At 41.7% G+C, this 23,131-nt stretch overlaps 1 protein-coding gene across 7 annotated transcripts in view; it reads right to left on the reverse strand.

Moving 5' to 3' along the window:
• Window positions 1-23,131, reverse strand: part of gk (glycerol kinase) — a 118,524-nt gene that overhangs the window by 51,371 nt on the left and 44,022 nt on the right. For 3 of the 7 annotated variants that reach the window (XM_036128088.1, XM_036128085.1, XM_036128083.1), the window contains 5 exons: window positions 20,604-20,682; window positions 20,389-20,485; window positions 20,225-20,309; window positions 20,036-20,156; window positions 371-418 (listed from right to left, as the gene is read on the reverse strand). In XM_036128088.1, the coding sequence (XP_035983981.1) occupies window positions 371-418; window positions 20,036-20,156; window positions 20,225-20,309; window positions 20,389-20,485; window positions 20,604-20,682 (430 nt within the window). Of the gene's footprint in view, window positions 1-366; window positions 419-20,035; window positions 20,157-20,224; window positions 20,310-20,388; window positions 20,486-20,603; window positions 20,683-23,131 lie in introns of all 7 variants that reach the window. The other 4 variants (XM_036128087.1, XM_036128086.1, XM_036128084.1 and 1 more) reach the window with 3 other exon arrangements.

The following is a 23,131-nucleotide window of genomic DNA, read 5'->3' on the forward strand; positions in this document are numbered from 1 at the left end:
TCTGCTGTCACTTCATGCTTGATCAGTATGAGGGATTGCTGCAAAGCCATGGACAATGCAGACGACTCTCCCTGTGGCTCTACGCTTCTTCAGGAGTGAAAGCTGCTTGTTACAACTTTGATGCAATCAACTGGTTCCCTTATATAGGAATTTCTTTTACCAATCTGGATTATCTGATTTAATATGTATAATCTGATTGATTTTGACATTGTAAACTGCCTTTAGATGACATGTTTCATGATTTGGCGCTATATAAATAAAAATTTAAATGTATTGAACAAGAGTAAGTTTGTCAGTTTTCAAGCAGGATTTGTATATCTGTTCAACTTAAATATATAAGGAAACCAAAGAGTTAAGATCACTTACTTACCAAGAGAAATTCCTTTGGGGTTTATTTGTGGTCTCTTGCTGCCACCTGCTGGACAAGTTTGATCAAATACAAATGCTTTACATGTCAACATGGGGTCAAAATTCAGATTTCAATCTAAAATGGCTTACTTCCTGTGATACTTGCACTATGACATTAATTGTAAATTCTGAGCGTCTTGCTGAGATCTACAACTGTACAAAATTTCATTACTCTACGATGAAGTAAGTGAATAGCAAAGGGTCCTTTGAAAATTGCTAGGTGGCGCTACAGAGAAACTAAGTCCCGCTCAATAAAGTTTGTTATGGATTCCTGTTGGGGGGTGGATAAGGATGCATCCAAATGAGTTTTAAGCAGCTCGGGCCAAAACTGTGGAATTCAGAGCCAAACGTATGACAGTAGTGTTTGAGGTGAATATGCCACGCTGCAACGCCCCCCTGCTCTATCGAATCCACTTGGAGCTGGAATGCACAACACACCAACATGTCTTCTGTCTATGGACACAGTTTCATGTTGATTAGCTCAGATGAGTAACATAGCGACCGTTTACAGCAAAACATGACACTTTCTGTTGTCGGGGGGGTGGCCTAAATTATGTCATCATTTGATCATTGGAAATTGTAGAAGACCTGATGATGATCAATCACGGAAAGTTTGGTGCCTCTGTGTGTTTCTGTGTAGGAGATATAACACTTTTATGTTTTGTGGCGAATAGGTGAACTTTGACCCCTGCCAACGCCCCTTCATCATACTCAAAAACTCACCGTTTTGATAACTTTTAATTGGCCATGCCTTATGATCAGACTGCCCGAGTTTCAAGCCGCTCACTCAAAATCTCTAGGACAAGTTCGATCAAATACCAACGCTATAATCGTCAAAAATGAGTTCAAATTACGACCTTAAATCTAAAATGGCCAACTTCCTGTGATACTTGCACTATGACATTAATTGTAAATTCTGAGCATCTTGTTGAGCTCTGCAACTGTATCAAATCTCATGTCAGTACGATGAAGTAAGTGAATAGCAAAGGGTCCTTTAAAAATTTCAAGGTGGCGCCGTTGAGGCATTTTTCTTTAGATTTTTGTGACGACCTTAAAATACAAAATTTTTAAACAGTCACCATGCATCTGCAAAGTTTGGTGAGTTTTTGAAAATGAGAAAGCCCCCAAAAAGGCCCCTCTTTAGGGGGGCAGAATAAGAATAATAACAAGCGGTGATGATCGGCCCTCACAGCCAAGCGCCGCTCTGGCCTATTGGCCACTGCGGGGGTTCGCGCACCGCTGGTTGCCAGCCACCGCAGAAGTTGTCACGCATGTTTCCCGCCCGTCCACCGGGCGATTCACACGAACGCGTTGGGCAGCACTCCCCCACGACTCACAAAACATCTGGTGAAGATCGGTCTATGCAGCGAGCAGATACAGCTGTTGAATAATGAAAATGCATTGGGCCACCGGACCGGACTAAAGCGTTCAGCGGGCCGGATTCGGCCCGCGGGCCGTATGTTTGACACCCCTGGTTTAAACATTAGTATACCAATTTAATCAAAGGTATCTTACTAGCTGTTAATCCAGCTTTGTGTCAAAAGTTAACAAAACCTTTAAGTACTTTAAAGTTAATTGTTATTTCATGTGTTTAAGGGTTTTGTTTCTTGCATTAAGACAGCTTTTATGAACGTTTGACAGCTAAATTGGTGGATAAACACCCAAAAGAAATACTGTAACAGTAACACTTTAACAATTGGAAACATGTGGCCTCTGGTAATAAAGTCAAAAATTTTGGTTCTATTTTTGACCTAGACAGGTCATTTAAATCCCATATTAAAAAGGTTTCCAGAGTTTCCCTTTTTTCACCTTCTAAATTAGAAACATTCTGTCCAGGAGCAATGCTCACAAACTAGTCCATGCATTTGTTACTTGAAGGCTGGACTATTGTAATTCTTTACTACTATCAGGAAGTCCACAAAATGCAGTTTAAGTCTTCAACTGATCCAAAATGCTGCAGAAGGAGTTCTGATGAAAATCAACAAGAGGGATCATATTTCTGCAATTTTAGCCTTCCTTCACTGGCTTACTGTTAAATCAAAAATAGAATTCAAAATTCTTCTTCTAACATATAAAGCCCTTAATAATCAAGCTCCATCATATATCAGAGCTCTGGTTACCCCTTATGTTCCTAACAGAGCACTTTGCTCTCAGAGTGCAGGTCTGCTGGTGGTTCCTAGAGTCTCTAAAAGCAGAATGGGAGGCAGATCTTTTAGCTATCAGGCTCTTTTCCTGTGGAACCAACTACCAGTTTTGTTCCGTGAGGCAGACACCCTATACTTTTAAGACTAATCTTAAAACTTTCCTTTTTCCATCCATCTATCCATCGTCTTCCGCTTATCGTGGGTCGAGTCGCGGGGGTAGCAGCTTCAGTAGGGAGGCCCAGACGTCCCTCTCCCCAGCCACTTGGGCCACCTCCCCGGATGACTGAGCTCCTCACCCTATCTCTAAGGGAGAGCCCCCAGGTTTTTCCTTCCTGTTAATGGGGAGTTTTTCTTTCTGCTGTCACTTCATGCTTGATCAGTATGAGGGATTGCTGCAAAGCCATGGACAATGCAGACGACTCTCCCTGTGGCTCTACGCTTCTTCAGGAGAGAATGCTACTTGTCAAGACTGATGCAATGAACTGGTTCATGTTGATGACATGTTTCATGAATTGGCACTGTATAAATAACATTGAATTGCATCATCTCTTTAGACCAAGTAAACTATCACATTTTATGAGACAGTTATCTCATTTTAAAGATATAATCATCTAACGTTATTACTCTTAGCAAGTTAAAGCTCCATAAAAATATTAGACCAGGTTTCAGTTCCACTCTTTTATTATGCACATCTAGGCTACCTATAAATATAAAGTATGGCATGCCAAAAAACATTTTCTACAAAGGGCAATTTTAGTAATTGCCTTGCAATTTTATATCTAAGCATTAGAAATGATTATTTTTCACCAATTTTCACAGCAAGATGGAAATAACGACTATCCAACATTTTAAGATTTTGCAAAAACTTTTTTCTTTTCTTACCTACCTTTTGAAATTAATACTTGTTTCTACTTCTGCAAAATTATACTTCAAGAAAACTATTGTGCTGTCCTGGGGCCATATGCAGCTAGACAGCTAGGACAAAGGTTCCCCACACAAAGCTTCCTTTTCTTGCGTTCTCTGAATAACCTTTATTCACAAATCTGGCTTTAAACATTCTTTTTGTAAAAAGACAAATATTTTCCAAGGCAGAAGCGTGTAGAACAAATTCAACTTCAACAGGTCAGAGCACTCACTATCTCACGTAATTCACATAGAGATCTAACAAAGTTGTGATGTCTCACTCTGATTAAATATGAACCCAAAACGTTTCTAACTGTTTTTACCATGGATTTCCTCTGACTAAGAATTAATTAATATCTTATTTATGTAATGTATTCACAACATGAATTCCTTGCTGTCTTAACAAAAGGCAGAACAACTATAACGTTACTTTCTATAATTATTACAGGTTCTGCTGAGATGTCAAATTCTGGAGAGTGCTTAGACACCCTGACACACAAATATGGATTAACTTCATTTCATGTGCACTCGTGAACTTGTTTTAGTTGATTTAGTTTTCTTTATGTACTGTAGAGCGAGATGAGATCTGTTGTGGTATTGTGTGCACTGGATTGAGGGGACAGTTGGTGTTGTCTGTCAAACCCAATCTTCTTAAGCTGCAAATTCAGTAAAGTTACAAGATTTCTTGCAAACTCTCATATGGAACTAGTCTAAAAAATAAATTATGCATTTTATTGTAAATATAAAATACTTAAAAACAAGATGAACATAGAGTATACAAATGTTTACAAATAATTATAAACATTGTTTTGCTTTGAGTCAAGCTCCAGAAAAATATTTTACAATTCTTTTTAAATCTTTATTGTGCTCCGCTTCGGCCTATTGACCACCGCAGGGGTTCGCGCACCCACCGGGCAATACACACGAAAGCATTGGGCAGCGCTCCCCACGACTCGCAAAATCTGCTGCAGATCAGTTGATGCAGCGATGCATGTGGCCACCGGAGGCAGTGGCGACCCACTAGCTCAAAATCTATGTATTGACATCTTAAAAATGGTCTTATAGCTTAAAAGATCATCCTGTTTTGGTTGATTTTGTAGCCGGATAGAAGAGATGTTCTCAAAGCATTAAATAAGCCTTTTGACTTTTAAAAATGTTGTCCTTTTAAGGTAATTTTAAGTTACTTTTCATTAAATGTGTCAATATCCTATGGAAGTCTGGACATATGGCAGTGGCATTTGAGGTGACTTCCCCACGCCACCACGCCCCTCTGCTCCATCGCATCCAGTTGGGCCTTCAATCCACAACACACCAACATGTCTTCTGTCACTGGACACAGTTTCATGTTGATTAGCTCAGAGGGGTAACATAGCGACCGTTTACAGCAAAACATGACACTTCCTGTTGTCAGGGGGCGTGGCCTAAGCAATGTCATCATTTGACCATTGGATATTATAGGAGACCTGATGGTGATCAATTACTGAAAGTTTGGTGGCTCTGTGAGTTTTTGTGTATGAAATATAACAGTTTTGTGTTTCATGGCGAGTAGGTGAACTTTGACCCCTGCTAACTCCCCTTCACCATGCTCAAAAACTCACCGTTTTGATAACTTTTAATTGGCCATGCCTTATGATCAGACTACCCGAGTTTAAAGCCACTCGCTCAAAATCTCTAGGAGTAGTTCGATCAAATAGCAATGCTATAAACGTCAAAAATTGGGTCAAAATCAGACCTTCAATGGACTTCCGGGTAATGGCGACCAGGTAGGCAGCATAAAACAGAGGCTCTGCATCGATAGCTACAAAAGACCCCCTAATTCAAGGTACTGACTCGTCAAAAGTTACTTTTTCTCAAGAAGAATGAGCGGGGATAAAAGCAAGAAGGGACGAGTCCAGTCTCGGAATCCAGAAGCACGACATGAAAGCAAAGTTTGCGGAACCCATCCGGTCGAAGAAGGAGAGAAGATGGCGGATGAGACCTTGCCTGTTACAATTAGCTCACTGAGGCAGGTGGTGGGTGAAGTAGTGGCGGACGGCATGCGAGACCTCAAATTAGAACTGAGAAAGGAGTTAGCGCAAGTGAAAATGAGCGTGAAAGAAGAAATGAAAGACCTCTTGAACGAAATGACGTCTGAAATAAATCAACAGGTTAGCACCGCTATCAACAAGACAGAGGAGCTAGCTAAGCGCCTTGGAGAGATTGAGAAAGGCATGGCGAAGGAAGAGAGATGGGACTGTGGAGTGAGAGATGCTATTGTCCAGTTGCTGAGTGAACAGAAATTGCTCCGGGAGAAAGTTACGGATTTGGAAGGGCGCTCACGCCGGAATAATCTGCGGATATACGGCATTCCTGAAAATGCGGAGGGTACCTCGATGCTGAGGTACGTGGAAAACATGCTTAAAACTGAACTCGGGGACGGCTTGGATTTAGGCAGCGAGAAGAGCCTGGGGATAGAGAGAGCCCACAGAGCGTTGAGCGCGCAGCCCCCGGTTGGTGCCCCACCTAGATCCACGGTGGTTCGCTTCCTGAAATTTAATGTTAAAGAACAAGTCCTCCGCGCGGCGTGGAGAAAGCCTATACATATACAGGAAATCGCATATTCTTCGACCATGATTATGCCGAAAGTATACAGCTGAAGAGGAGAGAATATGCTCCAGTTAAGAAGGCGCTCAAGGAAAATGCTATTCGGTTCCAAACCCCGCTGACTAAAATGCGTGTGCACTTCGACTCCGGCATGACCATCTACAACAGCGCGGAGGAGGCAGCCCTGGACCTGCGGAGACGCGGATTTACAGTGGGACCGGTGTGCGCAAACAGACCTAAAGTTATCACGGCGGAGATGATCAACAACCTTCTACCGGTGGATGTGGTTGGACCGCGACGCGGAGGGAGCGCGCCGGGCCTGCGAGAGAATGCACGGGAAAAGCTGAGGGCTTTCCAGCGACCGGGCGGAGAGGACGTCGTTGTTGATGAGTAATCTTTTTTCTTCTCCCTACCGAGGAAACCAACAGCTAGCCCCTCGGGCTGGCTGATCAGTACTACTTAAAAGCTCTGGGTGATCGGTTCTGCACAGGAATATGGTGGGGACTATAGGCCCGTTTACACTACACCTAAAAACCGAGCCATGCCGAGACCGGTCCGAGCTTGGTCCAGTTAACTGAGATAATTGCAGCCGTTTACACACAAGGGTTATCTCGGTTATTTGTTCCTTGGTTGCTCCTCGCCCCCTAGTGGCGATCTGCGGTACTGCAGCTCTTTGGGATTGAAGGCGGGACCGAGCAAATCAAAATGGCGGCACCCGCAACATTCAGGATGTTATTGTTAGACATAGAGTCGGCTTTTGGGACGTGGATAAGACAAATGAACGTCTAATAAGGATTTACAGACGCGGGAAACAACAACAGACGCTGAGGTTCATAAGCAGAGTCATCACTGGAAACCGTGTGGCACGGTAAGGAAGCTAGTATTATTATGAATGTCTGAAATTTGTCTGAATGGAGTGTGAATCGGGACGTGCAGCCAGACACGCCGGGAAACCCGCGGACAGTCAGCTGACTGTAAGGAGATGACGCGGTCTGCTCATGCGCTCCTCGTTATCAGGGAACCGGGCTAAAAAAAACCAGTCCGAGACCTGGTGATGAACTGGTCTGCAGTTAGCGCGGTCCGGTTATCGTTAGCGCGGTCTGGTTCAGTCTGCTGACCATTTACACACAAGAATTATCTCGGTTACCGAGCTCGGACTGGTCTCGGCTCGGTTAAAAAAGTGTAGTGTAAACGGGCCTTATGACTCCCTCCCAGGATGATGAAAGATCGATGCAGGTGACTCTTAGATTAGCTTTTTCAGTTTCCTTTCTTTAAGTAGGCAACTAAGTAGGGGCCCCACGTAGTGGCAGTTTCCCCTACAACACGAGGGATAAGGGTTCCTCTTATTTGGGAAGACCTGTTCATTGTTATGTTAAGTTTTCTTTCCAAGTATTTTTGGTTGTTGTGTGTTCTGAGGGCTGGGAGTGTTGGTTTACAGGTGGGTAAAAACATGTTGATGTCTGGAGGATATGTCCCATAATGTATTGACTTTGAATGTGAATGGTATAAAGAATCCCATAAAAAGAAGTAAGATTATTTCAAAGCTTAAGCGAGAGCAGGTGGGTATTGGCTTTTTACAGGAGACACATTTATCTAATGATGAACATGAGAAACTTAAGAAATTGGGTTATAGAAAGACATATTTTGCTTCCCACAGATCGGGGAAAAAAAGAGGGGTGGCTATTCTAATATCCAACAATATCAGATTTGATCTTATTTCAGAACACATAGATAAAGAGGGAAGATTTGTGTTGGTGAAGGGGAGGTTGGAGCAGGAAGAGGTCACTTTATGTAATATATATGCACCTCCTGGTAGTGAGGTGGATTTTTTTAAGGAAGTACTTAGTCTTGTGGCCACGGAAGCAACTGGCACATGTATATGTGCAGGAGATTTTAACTTACTCCTAAATCCAAAGATGGATACAACTAGCAGAGAACGAAGAAGGACTCACTTAGAAAAGCAATTTAAAAAACTTATTCAAGAATTGGGACTTATAGATGTATGGAAATATTTGCAAAAACATGACCGGGAATTTACTTTTTACTCTGCTAGGCATAATGTGCATACAAGAATTGACTATTTTTTTATGTTTAATAGAGACCTTCACAGAGTAAAAGATTGTATAATAGGCCAAAGAGACATCTCTGATCATTCTGGTCTAAGTATGAAAATTAATTTGATTAGGCATGCTAAAAATACTCTATGGAGGCTTAACACAAGCTTACTAAATAACGCTGCATTCAAAACTGAAATGACAGAAGAATTTAAAAGGTATTTAGAATTCAATGACAACGGTACAGTTAGCCCTGCAATTCTGTGGGATGCGGCTAAGGCATATATGAGGGGTAAAATAATTGCAAAATGTTCGAATTTGAAGAAGAGTAGAATGAAGAAGTTAACAGACTTGCAGGAAAACCTGAAAAGATTGGAGCAGCAGCATTCGATTAATAAGAGCCCATCCTTACTGGAGGACATGAGGCCTATTAAACAGGAGATCCACAAAATTTTAAGTGAAGAAATAGAAAAAAAACTTAAATATATGAGACAAAGATATTATGATGCAGGACCTAGAGCTGCTAAGGTGCTGTCGTGGAGGCTTAGGAAGCAACAAGCGGAAAACACGATTTATAAGATTCGAAACCCAAGGACTAACAATATATCGAATAAACTTGATGAAATTCAGAACGTATTTGAAGGGTATTATGCATCCCTATATACACAGCCGGACAAAATGGATAATCAAATAACTCAAAAATTCCTTAACTCATTGGATCTCCCATCTTTAGGAAAAGACCAAAATGACAAGTTGATGGCAGAAATATCAACTGGGGAAGTTGACTGGGGGATATCACATCTTAAGACCGGCAAATCACCAGGCTGTGATGGGTTTCCTCCTGAGTGGTATAAGGCTATGAAGGATTCTGTTGCCCCACTATTGAAGGCCTCCTTTAATTACACTCTGGGAGGGGGCTCTCTCCCACCGTCATGGCAAGAGGCTTTTATTTCAGTCATACCAAAGGTGGGGAAGGACAGAACGGACCCAAAAGGATATAGACCAATTAGTGTGTTAAATATAGACTATAAACTATATGCTGCAATACTAGCTAAGAGATTAAGTACCCTGATGCCTTTTTTGATAGATGAGGATCAGACAGGTTTTATTGGTAATAGACAAACGCATGATTGTATAAGGAGGGCCATTCATGTTATTGACCACATAATCAAAGAAAAATCAAGTGCAGTCCTTTTCAGCTTAGATGCCGAGAAGGCGTATGACACTGTAGGGTGGGAATTTTTGTTTGAGGTAATGAAGAGATTTGGATTTGGTGAGGGATTCATTCGCTGCATAAAAACTATATATTCTTCACCAAAAGCAAGAATCAAAATTAACGGAAGTCTCTCAAATCAAATAACACTACAACGAGGATGTAGACAGGGTTGCCCCTTAAGTCCATTACTTTTTAATCTTTTTATTGAACCACTAGCTCAGGTTGTTAGGGAGGAGTCTGGTTTGGAGGGGGTGACGATAGGGAGTGTGGAGAGCAAGATATGTCTATATGCGGATGATCTTTTAGTAATAATTAAAAGCCCTGAATCTGGTACTCCAGTGCTCATGGATATTCTGGAATCATACGGCAAACTTTCCGGATATAAACTTAATATGCAAAAAACTAAAATTTTGACTTTCAATTTTAGCCCATCGAAACGGTTAATAAATAGCTACCAATTTAATTGGAATCAATCACAAGTGGAATACTTGGGGATCATATTAACAAAAGATTTAACTCAATTATATGACGTTAATTACAAATGCATAAATAAGAAAATATATGAGGACCTGGCCAGATGGAGCCTGCTTCCCCTAGACATTGGTAACAGAATCCGTGCAATAAAGATAAATGTCCTCCCGAGAATACTGTATATATTTCACGCACTCCCTGTGGAGGTCCCAGTAAAACAATTTAGGGAATGGGATAAACACCTCTCAAGGTTTATTTGGAACAATAAAAGGCCAAGAGTGAGATACTCGACCCTGCAGCTGCCTAGGGATGGGGGGGGTATGGGTCTACCCCACCTGGCGGATTATTACATGTCGGCCCAGTGTGGACCCCTGGTACGCTGGTGTAGCCCGGCCTATGAGGCTAAATGGAAAGACATTGAACTCTCCTTGCTGAACTTCCCTGCACAGTCAGTACTGGGCTGTCTGGACGGATTGTCCCAGGTATATCAGTTGCAAAATCTGTGCCTAAGCTTCTCCTTGAAGGTATGGGCAGGGTTGGTCAGAAAGTTTAATCTTCACAGACAGATAGGGCTGTTGAGTTGGCCTGCGTATCACCCGCATTTCCTCCCAGCATCGATAGATCATAAATATAGAAGGTGGGCAAGAGAGGGAGTCACCGCATTCTGCACTATAGTTAAAGACGGGGTATTAATGAAATTTGAGGAGCTATGCCAGACCTATGAGGTGAGTAGAGAGGACTTTTATCGCTACTTACAGGTCCGTAGTTTCCTAAGAAAGGAAATGAAAATTTCTGACTTGGAGACAATTCCAGGCATAATACAACTTTTTATTGATTCATATGCTGGTAAAAGTATAAGAGGAATTACGGGCAAATGTTATAGAAATTTAAGATCCATGAATAAAAACTCAGCAGACTATATAAAAGAGCGATGGGAAAAGGAAGCAGGCATGATAATTACGTCAGAGGCATGGATGCAAATTTGGAGGGGCTCCCTGTCGACCACAAATTCTCTGATATGGCGCGATTTCACGTGGAAGAATCTAACCCGATTTTTCATCACGCCGAAGCAGAGATCTCAGATGGGCGGGTTACAGCTTCCGTGCTGGAGGGGGTGCGGTGTGACTGCGGTAGGCCACTACCATGTTTTTTGGGACTGTACGGAGTTACAGACTTTTTGGAAGGATGTACATCGCCTAATATATAAAGTTTTGGGTATAAATCTGGACTTGTCATTCACTGTTCTGTATCTTGGAATGCTCCCTGAGGGACTTAGCAAAGGGGATACATACCTGCTGAATATAATTATGGTCGCCAGCAAGAAAGCGGTCACTAAGTGTTGGCTTCAACCAGGCCCCCCCTCTTTGAAACTCCTGGTGAATATTATAAATATGATTCACGACATGGAGATGTTGACATTTGCAATACGACTTAAAAAGGAGAAAGGAGAAAAACTCTGGAAACGTTGGGAATGCTTTATTGTCAGAGGCGATGAACAGTGATTTGTGGGACTCTGCACCACCTGAGCGAGAAAATGGGGTTTCTTACCTGATCACATATTTTTGGTTCTTTGGTTCCTGATTCTGGACTTAATACTTTGTAATAGTTATGGAAATGTAATATTTTATATCGGTATTGGTGAATGTCACCTGCCCTAGCCCTCTTGTTTTGCAGTGTTCTGTATTTGTATATCTACTTGTTAAAACTAAATAAAAATAAAGTTTCAAAAAAAAAATCAGACCTTCAATCTAAAATGGCCAACTTCCTGTATGACATTAATTGTAAATTCTGAGCGTCTTCTTGAGCTCTACAACTGTAACAAATCTCATGTCTCTACGATGAAGTAAGTGAATAGCAAAGGGTCCTTTGAAAATTGCTAGGTGGCACGACGTTGAGGCATTTTTCTTTTGATTTTTGTGACAACCTTAAAATACAAAATTTTTAAACAGGTGGACAGCGGGTCAGATTCGAACCCGGGTCAACCGCGTCGAGGACTAAAGGCCTCTGTATTGGGATTGCGGTAGGGAAGCTAGTATTTTTATGAATGTCTGAAATGTCAGCTGGCTGTAAGGAGATGACGCGGTCTGCTCATGTGCTCTTTGTTATTGGAGAACCAAGCCAGGGAAAAACCAGGCCGAGCCCACACATGGTACTGGTCTGCATTTAGCGCGGTCCGGTTGTGTCTGGCTCAGTTCAGTTCAGTTTGCATTCCAGTTTGCAAAGCGGTTGGTCATAGTTAAAATGGAACTTAATTGTTGAAACAGATCTTTTTTTAATAATCTTATTGATAAAAGGGAGGTTTGAGATGGGACTATAGTGATATAGTAGTATTTTGTCTAAATTGTTCTTTTACAACAGATAATTGCTGTTTTTAGAGACAGGGGAACGCACTTGACAGAAGAGACACTTTTATTATCCGAGTCAAATCAGACGTTATGACAGGCAAAACCCTCTTAAAGACAGCTGCGGGTAAAACATTGCGGCAGTAGGAGGAGAAACTTAGCTGGTGAACGATTTCTTCTAAGCTTTTGTAGTTTATTTGGCTGAATTGGGACATTTTGTCAAGATAAGTTCTAGTTGGAGACAGCTTTGGTTCTGAATTTCATAATACAGACTGCCCCTCTAATCTTTGAGATTTTCTCAAGAAAGAAAGTTAAGAAATTTGTTGCAGGCCCTGGTAGAGTGAAATTCAGAAGTAACAGACACCGGAGGATTTGTTAACCTGTCGACTGTAGCAAATAAGGCACGAGTATTATTGATGTTTTTGTTGATGATCTCAGAGAAGAAAGATTCCCTTGCATTTTTCAGTTTTAAGTTATATCGGTAAGGTCTCTCTTTATAGATGTCATAGTGAACCTGGAGTCTAGTCTTTCTCCACCTGCGTTCAGCTTTTCGACACTCCCATTTTTAACTTTTAACTGCTGGAGCACTTCTCCACTGACATTTTTTTCTTCCCAGAAACAACCTTCACTTTAATTGGAACAATGAAGTGAATGATATCTGAGGGGTGCACGAGCTGACGCTACGGGGGGGCGCGAGATGAAAAATGTAATGGAAGTCTGACAGTTTTTTTCCCCATACCATAAAGACGCACAAATAAATATTTCCTTTGTAAAAATTAAAATCAAAAACTGTAAATTTAATAAATAACTAAAATGTATTCACTCGAAAATGTATTTATTTACAAGAAGTCTTCTTCTACGCCTCATTTTAAGATGAAATATAAAGGAAGTTATCGTCTTCAACGCATTGTGCTGTATATGCGCACCTAGCTTGTGGCCTCTATTCAATTCAATTCAATTCAATTTTATTTATATAGCGCCAAATCATGAAACATGTCATCTCAAGGCACTTTACAAAGTCAAGTTCAATCATATTATACAGATTGGGTCAGATTATACAGATTGGTCAAAAATTTCCTATATAAGGAAACCAGTTGATTGCATCAAAGTCCCGACAAGCAGCATTCACTCCTGGGGAACCGTAGAGCCACAGGAAGAGTCATCTGCATTGTACATGGCTTTGCTGCAATCCCTCATAACTTCTACTTCATTCATTCTTGCAAATATGCTCAATTGGCTGAAATCGGGGAAACTCATGCAGGCAAGACATCTAAGGTCAAAGTTAGTGATGAAGGAGGAGAGGAACCAAGAGAGTGAGGAATCGGGGGCAACAGAGGACAGAATTGCAATAGATGCGGCAGAAGAAAATGAGCGGCAGTCATAAACTGTCTCCATCTCTCTTCTCGTCGTTTACGTCAGTCGAAGGAAAATTGAATTCGAGCCGAAAGTTTTATTTACAAGATTAAATTGATTGACGCGGTCTCTCTATCAATCGCGCAGCACCTGCAAACTGCTGCCCATGGTGCCTCGACTGAACCGGTGACAAGTCCCGCTGCTGCTGCTGGGAAACTTGGTGGCAGACAGTTTCTTGACTATGCTCACGCACAGAGCTGTAATACTTTTCATTGTGATTCAGATAGATGCAGTTAATTTTTAAGATGCGGTTTTAGCGCATATTCAGACAGGAACAGGGAAACCGACGGTGTGGGCTGCAGGGAGCTGAGGTGTGTTGCCGTGAGCATGTTTACCTGCTGAATGTGAAACAATCAGGAAATAACTTTTATTTTCAGGTTGTGGAGGTGTGACCAATCTGAACATCTTTTTCTTTCTCTGGCTCCAGCCTGAGCCTCACCTGATAATCCTCAGGATTCTGTAATTAGGCGCCCGCCTATGCATTGAAAATGCGTGGCGGAGGCCTTATACTATGCACCTAATAAGGGTTTCTTTATTAGGCGCCCGCCTATGCATTGAAAATGCATGGCGGAGGCCTTATGCTATGCACCTAATAAGGGTTTCTTTATTAGGCGCCCGCCTATGCATTGAAAATGCATGGCGGAGGCCTTATGCTATGCACCTAATAAGGGTTTCTTTATTTTTATTTTTATTAGGCGCCTGCCTTGCATGTGCAATGAGGAGGCAGTGCTGTGCTTTGCACAGCACTGCCTCCCAATGCAAATGCATGGGCAGGGCCTATTACTATTCACCTCTAAACGGACTCTTTATTATTCTTTATTATTCCACGATTAATGCGGCCCGAACCGTAGCGTGCACCCCCACGATATAGGTACCAAAACGTGCGGCTCGGTCGGGAATAGTGTGCTACTACTTTTATTGGGGTTTCGAGTTACCATGGCAACGCAATAAGTGAAAAACCACCGCCCAAAAAACCCATATTAATCAATGGAGTCGGGTAGAAAGAAAGCCTCAAAAAAGCCTCAAAATGACAATTTTCAAAGCTGTACTGTATCGTCATGCTTTCACCTACAAACACCGTTTAACTTCCAGTTTGTAGATATATCTGTGACCTACTCAGAAGTGAAAATTGCATGTGGATATCTTTTATCGTCTCTTCACAGTTACTCCTCAAAGCTCATGTCCAAAAATCAGCGAAATCATCGTTTATAATGAAAGTCAATGACGGAATTCTTCAACTGCCAGAGTGGCCCACTCTAGCTTTTTTAAAAATTTCAAAACTCCGAACAACTTGAGCCTACTCGCTCAATTTTCACTCTACGTAGACAAATTATACATCAAAACGTAGGTATTTTTGTCAGGATTCGGGAAATGTAACCCTCATTGGTGTGGCATTTATAGATTTTTCGCAAATCACCTCAGATCGACACAAACCCGAAACCTCCCCCATTCATTTCCTATGGAGCGGTTTTGAAAAATGACGTCTGAAAATCCAAAACACACGTTTTCGCATCGTCGCTACTCCTAAACCGTTTTATGTACAGGCATGAGACTTTCACACATGAATGTCCCAACCCTTCTAGCACTCACAAAAAATGAATTTTGTGGATAACTGTTACGGTTTTTCCGCAGGAACAATTTGTTCGGGAGTAGCGAATGTGCAAAATCCTAAAAACGCTTTGGAGCTGCATTTTCCCACATCAACCACTTGTTTACATCGTCGCTGTGTCTACACCGATTTTTGTACAAACATAAAAATGAGCTTCATGGTCCCCAAAAGCCTGCTGATACTCATGGTGAAAGAATTATTTTGATATCTATTATACTTTTTGAGCTACAGCGATTTGTTTGGGACCGTTTTTAGAGGATTTCTGAAAATCCATAAAAATCTCCTTTATATCATAATTTTTTACGCCTTTATTAAACTTTTTCCAGCAAAAACTGATAGCTTGTCTTCTTCCCGTATCCGTTATGAACTAAATGCAGAAAAAATTACGTCTCTACCATTTATAGATCAGGAGATATGAAGCGTTGTTCGAGGCAAAGTTCTCCATTATAACCCAATAGGCAGTCTCTGACACAAAGTGTCTGCACTTCTATATAATTGCCCGCTGCAGCTGTGTCAGTGAGTTTCCATGACGACGGAACTCTGAGGGACAGAGGGAGAAGCTCCATTGGGATACAATAGCAACTTTCGACGACCCACTGCAGCGGCTGTAATTATTGTAGGAATCTGAAATTCGCACAGTCACTTCCTCTTAACATTTTAAAATTTTCATGTGACTTTCAGCCATGTATCAGTTTTCTGTCCCATTTGGGATTTCACATGCTTTCCTATTGGGCCTATGCTTCCAACAGGAGCTGGCATGATAACCAGACAGGACCCAATTGGCCAATACAGCACCACCCACATGTGGGAAATGGCGCTACACAAGTATAGCTCAGATGGAAAGTACAGGCTTTGCATGCAAGAGGTCATGGGATCGATTCCCAGTGTGGGGGACTTAAGAGTTTTATATTATAATCCCCACAGTGTGTATATTAAAACATGTGTGCTGATCCCATGAAGTATTTTTTTGTACCACCCGCCATTTTGAGTTACCATGGCAACGTTATAAATGACGTATTTTCTCCCTATTTGAGGCTCATCCCAGTACAGGATTTGGACCAAACTAACAGAGTACACTCACCCAGTGATACCAAACACAACCATCTCAGCGGCTCACGGTTAGCATGTTGCTAACCGGAAGTAGCTCTAGGAAGCCTGTACAAACTTCTGCTTGACAGATTTGGTGAATTTTAGGATTTTCTCCCTTTTTAGGCACTTCTCAGTACAGGATTTCAACCAAACTAACAGAGTAACATCACCCAGTGATACTGAACATAGCCATGCTAGCAGCTAACCGTTAGCATGTTGCTAACCGGAAATAGCTTTAGGAAGGTCCTACCAACTGCTGCTTAGCCAGAGTTCTTCTGCCTTTACAGACAGAGAGGGCTGCAGCTGTCAGTGAGTCTCCATGACAACGCTGCTAGCAAGAGGCTCCTAGGAGGTCCATTGACTTAACATGGCACCTTTCAACGGCCGCTGCGAGGGCTGTGAAGACCGTAGGAACCTGAAATTCGCAGTGTTGCTTCCTGTTGCTAATTCTGACGGTACGGTACGCACCAAGTGGCAGGCGCCTTGCTAAATTTCTTCAGAAATTTTTCTAGTTATTAGGCGCCCGCCTATGCATTGAAAATGCATGGCGGAGGCCTTATGTTGTGCACCAATAAGGATTTCTTTATTATTAGGCGCCCGCCTATGCATTGAAAATGCATGGCGGAGGCCTTATGTTATGCACCCAATAAGGATTTCTTTATTAGGCGCCCGCCTATGCATTGAAAATGCATGGCGGAGGCCTTATGCTATGCACCTAATAAGGGTTTCTTTATTATTATTATTATTATTATAGAACAAAATTTGCAAAAAACACTTCTTAACACAATTGACCTCTCAATAAAGCTCGGCTGAGCACGACACTGGTGTTTTGGTCGAGTGGGTTAGGTGTCGGGCTGCAAAGCAGAAGATCGAAAGTTCGAATCCAAGCTGTGCCAATTTTAGAGAATTACATTTTCACCCAATATTTCATTTCCCTTTGGCTTTAAAAAACGATTTTTCAATTTAAATCAATACAGTTCACCTCATGCCTTTAACTTTTTTATTCACATATTTTATTTTTTCATGCTACATTGAAGTATTTAATCATGTTTTAATAACACCAATTTTCCATGCTGCTTCGATGCAGACCTTCTCCTGTTGGCTGTTGGCTCATTAGCAGCCTCATTTGTTGTGGTCTGTTGTCATTCACACAGAACAATAAACCGTGCCAGCCGACATGAGTTTTACAAACGGCAAAGCTTTGTCTTAAGCAGTAACGTGCCTCTACTCCGCGCTGCGTTCTCAGACCAGTGTGATGCGTTCCCGAGCGTCAGAAAGTTGCATTCAGGAGCATGGGACATTTCTAATTTACAATAATATTTTTTTTTTACAAGTAACAATTAAATAACTTGAACAACTGGTATAAATGAATGATGATAAAGGAATTTATTTAACATGTTTTGGGACAGTTTGTATTCAGACGTTTTAAGAAAACATTAAAGTATTTTATGTATTGTTTATTAATTTATTTTATATTATACTTAATCTCCTCCTTTTCCTGTATAATCCTGCCTCAAGCATTTCGCTGGCTCTCCTTATTATTGTAAACTTTGTAATGTAACGAGAGTTCAGGGACATCCTACAATCAGGCTTAGGCTACTGGAGGACATCAGGGCCAGTTTTTCTCACTCTACTGATTTCTACTGTTCTCCAGTTTTGCATTGCATTGCATTGAAATGAAAGTCGCATTTCCTGCCACAGTTGTTTGCTGCTTCTCCACCGAAGCCAGGCCTGCAAGCTCTCCACCATCAGCCATCACTTATCAGTTACCCTCCTTCACTGCCTTGAATTTTAGTCATACTCAAAAACTGCTAGTTGAAAGAATAATTAATTTCATTATTATTTTCTGTTTAAATATCCAGTCATATTCACTGAATTAGAACATCTTTTTAGAATGTTTTTTAGTCTGAAAATGACAAGTACCTTTTGAAATTAACCTTAATGCAGGTACCAAACTTGTCCTTAAACCACAATAATTGTATTTATTTTACTACTATAATGTACTATTTTAATCTTAAATCTTATTTTTATTAGTTGGGATGGCTGCCAGCACAACACTGCATTATGTCCTCGTGACAGAAATCATCGCTAGAAAAATGCATTATCATCATTCAACAATGATTACTGAAAAAGACGTACTTCGTTCCTGCAGTTCCTATACTGTCCACGAGTGGCGCTGTGTGAACAGACAACAAGCAGTACTCTTTGAGTTCCGGGTCAGAGGTGAACTCCTCCGTCTTGTGGCTGCTATTGCTTGCTGTGCTGTGCTGTGCTGCCGTTTTTCCTAAATTACTGAAGGATATTGTTGAATCAAGTCCAATTTACCCAGACGAAGGGTGTTCCATTGGGTGTTTTTCTTGCAACTACGTGACGGTGAGTCGTTTATTTAATGTCGGTTTTATATTATGGTAGAAATGCAGTGGCTAGGCTGCACGCCACTGAGCTATATGCTACATGTAAAAGCCTAACAGCAGCGCGATCTCTCCTCCGCTGCAGGTAAAGAGCCGGGTGAAGCTGACACCCCACCCACAGAAAAAACTCTGTTAAATAGACAGAATGGTTAATGCTTCGTTTGTGCAGGTTTGTGCCATTAAAATTAGCGTTTGTGCTGTTTTGGTTTTGAAGATATTAAAGAATATTTGTTAAGGTCATCCAGAATTCACCATCTCCCCATTTTGCTTCGAATCCGATCAAACTGGGCTACTTTTTTTAGTGCTTCGTTTGTGCAGGTTTGTGCCGTTAAAATTATCGTTTGTGCTGCTTTGGTTTCGGAGATATTATGAATTTTAATTTCAACCGATGACGTCATCCCAGCCCGCCGCTTCAAAATAAAGTGCTACGGTGAATAAATGTTTTTCAACATCTTACAATCACTGTGACCAGTTCCTATGCATAATGCACTTAAATAAATGTTTAACTGAGTAAAAGTACTGTTGAAATTGCAAATACTTTTCTTAAACTCTGAGGTTATTCATAATGTTGTGTAAAAGGGAAATCTTTTTATTATAAAAATCAACAACAAGTCCACGCAGTGACGCACCCATCTAGCACACGTATGGGGCCAAGGGAATGCCATGATATGGCAGCCCAAACCATCACTGCTTCGCACTGGGCATGCAACAGTCTGAGTGGTACGCTTCTTTGGGGCGTTTTTCCTTAGATGTTTTTCTAACTCCTCTGGAATGTAAAGAGGGATTTTGTGTGGATTAGCCAAAAACTAAAATAGTCCACACAGGAAAAAAAATATAAATAAATCCAACTTTCTCTTGTTTTGGCTAAGAGATAAAAAGGAGATAAGATAAACGCAGGAAAATTGAAGCAAGCAGGGAGCAGAATAAAAAGCGTCCAAGCAGGCAGAGATGAGTAAAAAAAAAAAAAAAAGGGGGGGGGGGTTAATTTGATAATCTTGTACTTAAATGTCCAGAAAGTTACAGAAACTAGAGAAAATAAAGGAATCTTTAAATTTAGGTCTCAAAGAGAAACAGAACCTGACTCAGCAACTCTCAAATGTTTCCGATAAGTGTTTTTTTCATACTAATAAATATTGTTGTGGTCTTTAAATGTATTTTCATCCACTATAGTTATATTTTGTGGATTGGCCATAATATAGATGGTTTCAAGAAGCAAAATTTATCTTGTCCAACAGTCATTAATAAGCCCCAATCTAACCCAAACACTTTTTTAAAAAATCCCAACAAACTCAGAGCTGCAGAAGCAGTTTGTTTAATATTTCTCAACCTCGTTGACAGTTTTTGCTTGTAGGTTGCTGTGACTCTGATCACTCAAACATAAGTTTCTCTCACCGACAGGGATGCAGAGAATGTCAGCCTGCAGCTGCATCAGCAGTTTGTTGGAAGTCATTCCTCCATCAACCTGCAGCTGAGTTAGAGGGATGCCGCTATCCTGATTCATGGCGTCCAGTATCTGCATCCAGACACACATAAGTACACAAATTCCCATGTTTAAAATTTTCTGGGATTTTTCTAGCTTACCTCTCGTGTCTGGAAACAGACGGCTTCCAGTGCAGCAAATGCCAGGTGTCTCTTGTTAGTAAATTGAGTTAATCCACAAATTATCCTGTGACACAGATATGAGGACTCAAGTCATGAGGATTGCTGCAAAACCACATTAAACTTAAAGAAGTTGCTGCTCGTACCCTCTGGCACTGGGCTCCCAGTACGGAGCATAGAGACCAGAAAATGCAGGAACAAAATAACAGCCGTAGGAGGTTCCGACTGATGCGGCCAACTTCTCTGCAAATGAGAAAAACAAAGCAGGAAAGATCACGCAAATAGATAAAAAAAATTATACAACGCCAGACAGTGAAGAAGTTGCACACATACTACTGGATTTGATTGATGGAGGACGTACCAAGCTCTTCGGATGAGCAGATGATTCCAAGATTGTCTTGCAGCCATCGAACCACTGCTCCAGCAATAGCCACAGATCCCTGCCAAACCAGAGCAAGTAAGTAGAGCTCTTCCAGTCATCTATAGGGTGTTTTCACTGACGTCACTGGCCAACTTCCGGTCCGTCATATTGGGTGGCACACTTCCTTATCTCTAGTTGTCTTACACGTATTATCGTATCGCGAATGGATAAGTACGCCAGCACGCTAGAGCGACCAGATAAGGACGTATATCTGAGGAAATGTTCCGTGATCGACCATATGGACCCGTATGCCCTCCACGGTGCCTTGTTTAGCCGTAATCCAGATGATTGGCCAAATGTAGAGCACGGCGACATAGTGCATTACCTGGTGTTCAGTGAAAACCCTCTGCACACTCTTGAGGAAATGAGAGCTTACAAGGATCTAGAGGCTCACAACCAGTTCACATCTGGTTATGTACATCAAGGAAATCGCCATCATACGTGGACGGGTGAGTTTTAATAAGATGGTAAAAATGTAAACAATCCGACGCAAATGTGTTGCAAATGTGTTGCACCGCCCGCCGGCGCTTGGCTGCAAGGCCGATCGACGCCGCTCGTGGCTTTAATTATTTAAGCAGAACAATGACCAGTGCAAAATTAAGTTGTATTTACCGTATTGGCGCCGGTAGGAGCTGCAGATCATAAAGCCAGCAAACAGTGGGAACACAGCAACTCGTTCAAAGGTAAGCTGCGCTCAGACGGGCTGGCACATGCTAGTTCAGTAGCTGCTAACCGCCAGTGCTAACAACCACTCGCGCATGTAATGTACTTTTAACTTGCTGCTATGTGTTTCAAACGTTTAGAACACACTCTCATTGACATCGGGATACTGTGGAAAGTTATGGTCGGTCTTACAGCCGCGATCCAAGCGAGCCGACGATCTCTTTATCTCTGTAACTCGTTCAAAGGTAAGCTGCGCTCAGCCGGGCTCTGGCTCATGCTAACCGTTAGTGCTAACAACCACTCGCGCATGTAATGTACTTTTAACTAGCTGCTATGTGTTTCAAACGTTTAGAACACACTCTCATTGACATCGGGATACTGTGGAAAGTTATGTTCGGTCGACTTACAGCCGCGATCCAAGCGAGCCGACGACTCTTTGTTATCGCTAACAGTTGTTCTCCGTGGTTGCGCCTCCAGGCAGGAAAGCGGTGGAAAATTAATCTGTTTCTATGTTTTTCCCATGGCGATCATGTGTTGCGCTGTTACAGCCCACAATACAGCAACGGTTTACCATGGTTGAAATCAAGTTAAGGTGAAATTAATCAAATTAAAACACGGCTGAGAGAGGGAGTACAGTACGCGGTAGTAATAGGCAGTAGAGGCGGCGGAGGCAGTCAACACGACAGCCGCGGAAAGTAATAAGTCATAACGCCCAAGCCCTATTATTAATATATTCTTCTTATATGTTTTAAATACTTAACAGTTAATTACCTGTGACAAAGTGAGCACCGCAGACTCTGGCGTATTCCAGCTTAACACCGTCCAAATCGGACCTGGATATCCGTGTCAGCCATAGGTGACGGCGTTGTTCAGACAGCTGTTTTTTTTTTTCACACTGATTCACTATTACGGCTGGTAGGCGATAGAAAGCGTTGATCTCCACCTCCACGGGCCGTGCAACCAACCATTAAACACGTTTTCCCCATTGTTCACTTCCAATACTGCCTAAGGCGTCATACAATGCAGGTCAACGGTGCGAAACGACTGCCACCCAATATGGCGGACGCGCTGAGTAGTCACGTGAGCGTGACGTCAGCTGAAAACCCCCTATTCAATACAGTGACATCCATAAAGTTAGAGTGAGAAGTTCATGTTCTGAATAGCTTTCTCTTAAAGTGAGTACCTTTAAAAAGTACAAATCAGTTATTGTGAAGAGCATAAGACTTAACATCTGGACTATCCAACAATTGTACAGTCATGGCCAAAAGTATTGAGAATGACACAGATATTATATTTTCACATGATCTGCTGCCCTCTAGTTTTCATGTTTATATGTCAGATGTCATCACATATGTACAGAAATGCAATTGCAATCATATGAGTAACAAAAGCTTTTAATGACAGAATTAGTTAATGCAGCAAGTCAATATTTGCAGTGTTGACCCCTCTTCTTCAAGACCTCTGTAATTCTCCCTGGCATGCTCTCAGTCAATTTCTGGACCAAATCCTGACTGATAGCAGTACATTCTTGCAAAATCAATGCTTGCATTTTGTCAGAATTCCTAGGTTTTCGTTTATCCACCCATCTCTTGATGATTGACCACAAGTTTTCAATGGGATTAAGATCAGGGGAGTTTTCCAGGTCATGGACCCAAAATCTTTTGTTCCCTGAGCCAGTTAGATATCACCTTTGCTTTATAGCAAGGTGCTCCATCATGCTGGAAAAGGCATTGTTCATCACCAAACTGCTCTTGGACAGTTGGGAGAAGTTGCTCTCGGAGGACATTCTGATACCATTCTTTATT

Source organism: Fundulus heteroclitus, chromosome 24 (assembly GCF_011125445.2).
Source record: "Fundulus heteroclitus isolate FHET01 chromosome 24, MU-UCD_Fhet_4.1, whole genome shotgun sequence".
Classification (NCBI taxonomy): Eukaryota; Metazoa; Chordata; class Actinopteri; order Cyprinodontiformes; family Fundulidae; genus Fundulus; species Fundulus heteroclitus.